This window comes from Sinocyclocheilus grahami, unplaced genomic scaffold (genome assembly GCF_001515645.1).
Source record: "Sinocyclocheilus grahami isolate Dianchi unplaced genomic scaffold, SAMN03320097.WGS_v1.1 scaffold171.1, whole genome shotgun sequence".
Classification (NCBI taxonomy): domain Eukaryota; kingdom Metazoa; phylum Chordata; class Actinopteri; order Cypriniformes; family Cyprinidae; genus Sinocyclocheilus; species Sinocyclocheilus grahami.
The window spans coordinates 1,022,330-1,031,175 of NW_015505350.1; the positions used below are offsets into that span (position 1 = coordinate 1,022,330).

General features: G+C 38.0%; 1 protein-coding gene across 1 annotated transcript in view; it reads right to left on the minus strand.

The window, feature by feature from the left end:
* The window catches only part of LOC107593466 (microtubule-associated tumor suppressor candidate 2-like), a 47,212-nt gene that overhangs the window by 18,307 nt on the left and 20,059 nt on the right, over positions 1 to 8,846 (minus strand). The window contains exons 5-7 of the mRNA XM_016283196.1: positions 6,367 to 6,513; positions 5,543 to 5,641; positions 3,293 to 3,492 (exon numbers count right to left, since the gene is read on the minus strand). Coding sequence (XP_016138682.1) covers positions 3,293 to 3,492; positions 5,543 to 5,641; positions 6,367 to 6,513 — 446 coding nt within the window. The remainder of the gene's footprint in view (positions 1 to 3,292; positions 3,493 to 5,542; positions 5,642 to 6,366; positions 6,514 to 8,846) is intronic.

The following is an 8,846-nucleotide window of genomic DNA, read 5'->3' on the forward strand; positions in this document are numbered from 1 at the left end:
AGGTTGTCACACACTGTTGCTGGTATTTTGGCCCATTCCTCAAGAGCAGTAATGTTTTTTGGACTGAGTTGCATCCAAAGAACACCATACCTACTGTGAAGCATGGGGGTGGAAACATCATGCTTTGGGGCTGTTTTTCTGCAAAGGGACCAGGACGACTGATCCGTGTAAACGAAAGAATGAATGGGGCCATGTATCGTGAGATTTTGAGTGAAAACCTCCTTCCATCAGCAAGGGCATTGAAGATGAAACGTGGCTGGGTCTTTCAGCATGACAATGATCCCAAACACACCGCCCCGGCAACGAAGGAGGGGCTTTGTAAGAAGCATTTCAAGGTCCTGGAGTGGCCTAGCCAGTCTCCAGATCTCAACCCCATAGAAAATCTTTGGAGGGAGTTGAAAATCCGTGTTGCCCAGCGACAGCCCCAAAACATTACTGCTCTAGAGGAGATCTGCATGGAGGAATGGGCCAAAATACCAGTAAAAGTGTGTGAAAACCTTGTGAAGACTTACAGAAAACGTTTGACCTCTGTCATTGCCAACAAAGGGTATATAACAAAGTATTGAGATGAAATTGTTATTGACCAAATACTTATTTTCCACCATAATTTGCAAATAAATTCTTTAAAAATCCTACAATGTGATTTTCTGGATTTTTTTTTCTCATTTTGTCTCGCATAGTTGAGGTATACCTATGATGAAAATTACAGGCCTCTCTCATCTTTTTAAGTGGGAGAACTTGCACAATTGGTGGCTGACTAAATACTTTTTTTCCCCACTGTAGATGTTGCGGGAAAAATTATTAAAACGTATCAATACTCCAACTGTATTTCTCCCCTCCACCATGTTTAAAGTTTATGGCCCACGCAACTCAGAAACTTGGCTATCATAAAGAGTTTCCCAGTTGTAAATATGACTTGAGAGGTTGTTCATGACCAGGAAACTCGCATTTATGATCATTTCGATAGCATCTGTCACGAATCCGGTCCATGAACTTTCCATTTCATTGACTCTCGCACTACACACTGTTGCACATCACCCCGGACTACATTTCCCATCATGCATTACTGATTGCACTCAGCACGAATTGCACACACCTGTTTACACTGATTGCACCCAGCTGTTTCATATCACTCCCCCACTATATAACACTCACTCTTATCCCTTCCATCTGCCGAGTATTGTTTCAGCATTTATCACTCCCCTAGCGATAGCTACTTTACGAAGCCCTTGTCATTTTCTTAGCCATTAGCCCTAGTCATTCGCCTTAGCCTTCTCGGTTTCTGATCTTCGCCTGGTTCCCTGGATTCACCCCTTTTGTCTTGCCCCTTTGATTCTATTAAATTAAAATTGTTTTATTAAATTAGATTTGTGAAATATTAAATATAAGTGTCACGAATCCGGTCCATGAACTTTCCATTTCATTGACTCTCGCACTACGCACTGTTGCACATCACCCCGGACTACATTTCCCATCATGCATTACTGATTGCACTCAGCACGAATTGCACACACCTGTTTACACTGATTGCACCCAGCTGTTTCATATCACTCCCTCACTATTTAACACTCACTCTGATCCCTTCCCTCTGCCGAGTATTGTTTCAGCATTTATCACTCGCCTAGAGATAGCTACTTTACGGAGCCCTTGTCATTTTCTTAGCCTTAGCCATTAGCCTTAGCCATTAGCCATTAGCCTTAGCCATTAGCCATTAGCCTTAACCCTAGTCATTCGCCTTAGCCTTCTCGGTTTCTGATCTTCGCCTGGTTCCCTGGATTCACCCCTTTTGTCTTGCCCCTTTGATTCTGTCTGCCGATCGTCGACCTGCTCTAGCCCTAGGACTATTCTTGTGTTTTGCCCACCATATACCTGTCTGACATTATCTGACCCATGCCTGTTTCATGACCACGTCTCTGTCTTCATTTCAATAAAGCTTGCATATGGAGCCGCACGTCTCACGTCTCGTCAGCCCCGTTACAGCATCGAAATGCAGCATTATTATTTGCATGGCAATTTAACAATAGCAGACAGTGACCAGTGGCTGTCAAGATCCAAAAATGTCATAAATACACCATAGCAGTTTGTAAAACTTGTGCACAACCACTTAAAACACCTTAGCAACTACCCAAGCAACCATCCAGAACACCCTTTACTACAAAGCATCCTGCAAACAATCACTCATGACAGCACAGCAACAACATAATACCCTAGAATAATGCCCATCCAGAAAGCCCTAGCAACCGCACAGCGACATGCAAATAAACAGTCACAACACCTTAGCAATGCCAAAGCAACCCCCCAAAACACCCTAGTGACTGCATGGCAACATGCTAACCACCACTTTAGCAACCACAAAGTAGTAACACCCTAACAACCACCCACTACACCCCAGCAACTATCTATCTATCTAATCTCTAGATTGACTTGATGCAGCCTATATTAAACTGCTGGTTTCGTCTGGCTGGAGGAGAACGGAACACTATTTCTACATACTATTTCCCTGTTTAATACTGTAAAGCTGCTTTGACACAATCTGCATTGTAAAAAGTGCTATATAAATAATGGTGACTTGACATGACTTGACTATCAATTGGCTTTGTACAAAAAAATGGGGTTTTCTAACATTATCAAACCATGCCCCTTTGTAGAACACAAGGCTCCTCATCATGCATGGTTTAAAATAAATGCAAACTTTACAGCTATGCAGAATATACAGTTGAAGTCAAAAGTTTACATGCACCTTACAGAATCTACAAAATGTTATTTTACCAAAATAAGAGGGATCATACAAAATGCATGTTATTGTTTATTTAGTATTGACCTGAATAATATATTTCACATAAAAGATGTTTTAACATATTGTCCACAAGAGAAAATAATAGTTGAATTTATAAAAATGTCCCCTTTCAAAAGTTTACATACACTTGATTCTTAATACTGTGTTGTTACCTGAATGATCCACTGGGTTTTTTTCATGAGTCCTGAACAGTTAAACTGCCCACTGTTCTTCAGAAAAATCCTTCAGGTCCAACAAATTCTTTGGTTCTTTGGTTTTTCAGCATTGTGTATTTGTACACATTATTGTGTTATTATTTTATAGGTGTATTTGAACCCTTTCCAACAATGACTGTATGATTCTGAGATCCATCTTTTCACACTGAGGACAACTGAGGGACTCATATGCAACTATTACAGAAGGTTCAAATGCTCACTGATGCTCCAGAAGGAAAAACCATGCATTAACTATTAAGTTACCAGCACTCCAGCATTTACAGCTTTGTCAGTGTGTTACCTTCTGGCAGAAGTGTTGTGTGGTTATGGTGAACACATCCAAGCATCGTGAAGACTTCCTGAGCTCGTCCTGCAGGATGATCAGCTGCCGAGCCTGATCTTCACATCTCTCTTTCAGTCTCTGTACCATCAACCGGTCCCGCTCTGCATCCACGCCCTCTGCACGCCCACCCAGACGGGCCACACATGACTTCTGACGGACTGCGGGATGAACAAAAGATATGAAAAAAGTGCATAAAGAAAATGAAGAGTGTTAGTATGAGAATAAGATTATTATTACAAAATTAGTGAATTTAGAATTTTGAGTGTGACAGGCTTTGCAAGATTCTCTCAGTTTATTTTTAAACTATAAGTATGCTTGAAATATGACTGCAATTCATGTAATTTCATACATGTGTCATTTAAGGCAATTACTGTAAATTATTGATTAATTAAATGTTTATAATTTACAGCTGTATAACGACCATATGTTAATGTGACCATAAAGACTATGTTTAGGTCAAACATTCAGCAGTAACTGCTGACTAATCCATAAATATATGTAACATATGTGTGGTAATACAGTGAAGCCCATGAGTGAAAATACTTTTCAAATTAATTTATTTAAAACAATATTATTTTATTTGAAAAAAATTTTTGTAGAATTATATGTGAATTAGATTTTTTTTAGAATTATATGTGAATTTAAAATGTACATACATTACGTGTATACACACACTACTTTTCAATAGGTAAAATTTTTTTTTTTTTATTAATACCTTTACAGATGATCAAAAGTAACATAAATGTTAATGTTACAAAAGAGTTTAATTTCAAATAAATGCTGTTCTTTTGAATTTACTATTCAACTGAATTTCTGTTCAAGTTCAAGGATCCTGAAGAAACTGTATCATGGTTTCCACAAAAAATATTAAGCAGCAAAAACTGATTTCAACATTGATAATAATAAGAAATATTTCTTAAGCACCAAATCAGCATCTTAGAACGATTTCGAAAGGATCATGTGACACTGAAGTATTTGCTCATGGAAATGCAGCTTTCCATCCCAGGAATAAAATAAATTTTAAAGTATATCAAAATAGAAAATATTTCTTCTTCTAAAAATATTTCACAATATTACTGTTTTACTGTATTTTTGATCAAATAAATGAAGCCTTGGTGACCATAAGAGACTTCTTTCAAAAACATTAAAAAATCTTAACGAACACAAACTTTTGAACAGTTAAATTGGATCATCCAATAAGACTTTAGAATAACTTTTTATAAATATGCATGTATCTAATTTGTAAATGTTTACAAACTCACTGTCACAAATCCGGTCCGTGGCCTTCCGGCCGATTACCACTAGAGATCACTCTACCATTACATTGACTCTCACACTACACAGACTGATACATGTCACTCCGGACTACAGTTCCCATCATCCATTGCACTTACACAGCTGAATTCACTGATCACACAGCCTTCACTAATCACACGCTCACCTGAGAGCCATTACACACTCTATTTAACACCCACTCTGTTCCTGTTCAGATCGCCGAGTATTGTCTAGAGTTTTTCACTCTCCAAGTGTTTCCATGTTTATGTCCTGTTTGGTCTCTAGTATTGTTCTGCGGTTTCCACTCTCCTAGTGTTAGCTGCTATATGGAGCCTGTTTATTGTCTTAGTTTTGTCTTTTTCATAGTTCCTAGTTTAGTCTAGTCTTGCCTTGCCTGTTTTCCCGTGTATGTATCGCTGCCTTTGTTTTTGGATTGCCCTGTCGTCTTGCCATTTGGACTCTGTTTGCCCCTGCCTGGACCTTTGCCTTCTACCTGGATTTATCTCTTGTCTTGCCCGTACCATACCTGTTTGCCATTGTTTGACCCTGCCTGTGTTCTGACCATGTTTATAAATGAAAGCTTGCACATGGAGCCTCACGTCTCGTCGGCTCCGTTACACTCACATTATATATTGGTATTTCAATGTATTGTGTATTTCAAATGAATTATTGAGGAAACAAAAAATGAGCAAAATATCAGATTCAATTAAATTATTATTCTTATTTTAGGACCTATATACAGTAGGATGTCAATTTAGCTTCCATTAGTCGAGAAGCATTGGCGAGGGAATTACTCGCCAGTTTCCTAATGGAAGTCTTTAGTCTTCACAGTGTTGCTATGACAACCACAAGTAGGCGGTTCATATGGGATGGAAAATGACAGTGGGAGGAGTGGCAGCAGCGGAGCAGAATAAAAAGACATCACACACTCACCAGGGGACTGAGGCTTGGGAGAGACCACTGCAAACCTCTTCGGGGACGACACAATGGGTCGGGTGATTTCTCCATCCCTTTGAAACTCCTTTCTAAAGACTGAATGAGAAACGGATATTTATATGTGTCAGAACCAGTTACAGTTCCAACAGTATGTACATATAATACATTTATGGAAAAATACTGAGTACCATCAAATCAAATAGTTATTCTAATCCAAAAACTCACAGATAAATTCTGCAATCAAAACCAGCTTTATATAAGATGAAGTAAATGCCTAAAGTGTCCACGAGCTGGAGCCCTTGGCCCACTAATGTTCTCTTTCTTACACTGTGACTGCAGTGTCAAGTCTGCATGAACAGCTATAATGATATGATATCATATGATAAAAATATTTTTATAATTTTTTTCTTCGAAATCAACACTGCATGTGTTTATACTGAACTTTCTATTCATCAACGAATAACAAAAAAATTGTGATAATAGATATGTGATAATAGATAATTGTATTTACAATTCTGATAACCCACAATAAACAGATATCAGTAGACAGACAATATTCTCTGTAATTCTGCAAAAATGCAGTTGATGTACATTTATTGTACACAACAGAGGTATTTTTGTACATTACGGAGGTGTAAATGTGTGTCATTTTCATATTCGATATTTCATATTCAACATTCATATTAATTAGTATGAATGCTGTTGTCATGGTGACAGCAGCATGCTCTGTCACTGACACACCTCTGCAGACAGGGTCATGTGATTTCACCGAGACACAAAACTGGTCACATAATAAACGAGCTGGCAGTGGAGTCACTTACCCACGGGTGAGGCACGAGGGGGCGGGTGCAGAGATCGGCGGGCTGGGGGCGGGGGGCTGCTGCGGTTCTGACTCCTGCCACTGCTGCTCTCAACAGGAGGGAGAGGAGAGCGCGAGAGGAGAGTTTCATCACTGCTGCTGTGCGGACCTGTGGAGAGCGAAAAAAGAAGGCATTGAGGAAAAAAAATCCTTTCTCTGCTATCCTATACTATTATACTTTTATTATACAATTAAATACAATTTATTACACATTTAAACTTATTATACAACTAAACATTTCTATAGTAGCAGTATTTGTATTGTTTTCTCGCTTATATACTTTTAATTATACTTTGGATAAAACATCTCTTAAATGAACATTTTAAATATGTATGTACACTATACTGCCAAAAGTATTGGGACACCCCCATTCTAACATGACAATAAATGGTTCAAAAAGAAATAATTGATTCAGTCACTGTGGAAGAACTTGACTGCTCTGCATAAAGCCAAGTCCTAATCCCAGCTGAACACCTCTGGTTTGACTTTAAATGCAGACCTTGAGGCAAAACCTCATCACCAAACACCAGTGACTTGTACATATGGGTACAGTCATTTTAGACACTTCCAAAATTGTTGCAACAGAGATGGAAATACAATTTTTAAATACATGTATTATGTTTCCATCTTTGTTGCCACAGTTTTGGAAGTGCCTTTTTCTGTTCTAAAGGGGTGTCCCAATACTTTTGTCCATATAGGGTATGTACAAGTCATTGGTGGAGTTTTTGGCTCAAGGTCTGCATTTAAAGTCACACCAGAGGTGTTCAGCTGGGATTAGAGACTTGGCTTTATGCAGATCAGTCAAGTTTTTCCACACGGACTAAATCAATCTTATCTTTTTGAACCTTGCCATATACACAGAGACATGGTCATGTTAGAATAGAAAAGAGTCCTGTCCAAACTGTCCAAAATTCCCTAGAATATCATTATATGCTTAAACATTAAGATTTGTACTCATGGAAATTACTAAAGTAGTCAAACCTGTTCATTAGAAGGGGGTGTCCCAATACTTTTGGCAATATAGTGTATGTGTGTGTATATACAGTATATATATATATATATATATATGCATGCATGTATATAAGTTGTTAACTCTCTTACCAGCATCCATAATTCATCCAAGAATAAAGATTGCTATCATTTACTCACCCTCACATCGTTACTTGCCTGTATGACTTTCTTTTATCCATACAATGAATATGAGTTTGGGACAACATGAAGTTGAGTAAAACATAACAGAATTGTAATTTTTTTGGGTGAACTACTGAATTTATTTATTTATTTTTTATAGAAGTTCCTGAGCTCAATTATGTGCTGCAAACTAATGGTGGTGTACAGCGTTATATGCAATGTTCTGCTGACACCGCAGATGTGTTGTCTTCAACTTCCCATATAGTCTGTTCATCTCAGATTTATAATGGATTTCTAGCCAGGTTTCCTGATTTAACAAAGGTCTTGAAAATGCTGACGCATCCTCCTTCAAGCTCACACATCCTACTACAGCCCAATAAAGTAATTGCAAAGTGGATGCAAGGTGAGATAAATGTGACTCAAATCATGATTAATGGGACACTGATTGAGATCAATAAAGTCAAGTGTAAAGTTGTCAAGGATTTAACTATACATAATACAGGGTTGTTGCTGTTGTTGTTGTTGTGTGTGCTACAGGTTATGACCAAAGCCGAATACCTTACTCGGTAAAGCACAGATAATGGCTTCAAAACAAATAATGAATTCAACCAATGACAGGTGAGCATGGGAACAGCGTGATATTATACATTAATCTCTAAAATTACTACGCAATAATGAGTGTGAAGTTAGAGTAAGTGAATGTAAACCTTATGAATGAAATGAGCACATCATGATGGCACATCAAACAGTCACGCTGTCGTCACTGTGCATCTCTAACAAATCAGAGCCAAAGGTAATATCAACTAAGGTACTGAATCATACACATTTTCTGCTATTTGATATGTCTATTTAAATGTTTGAAACCTTGTACCATTCATAATATCATTACCCTTAAACACAGTGTTTATGGCGCATGCGATGCACTGGACCAAAGACTTAAAGTCTTTTAAGGATTCTTTAGTAAAAAAATATATATAAATAAATGCACGAGCAATGCAATTTGAGTAACTTGTAATACATATATAAGTAAAAACATCCCATGATGTCAAAATGCAGAGGAAAATGTGCTGCAAATTATCACAACACAACACAAATACAGAAACGCGCTGCAAGTTCTCACAACACAACACAAATACAGAAACGCGCTGCAAATTCTCACAACACAACACAAATACGCGCTGCAAATTCTCACAACACAACACAAATACAGAAACGCGCTGCAAATTCTCACAAATACAGAAATGCGCTGCAAAATCTCACAACACAACACAAATACAGAAACGCGCTGCCAATTCTTACAACACCACCAAA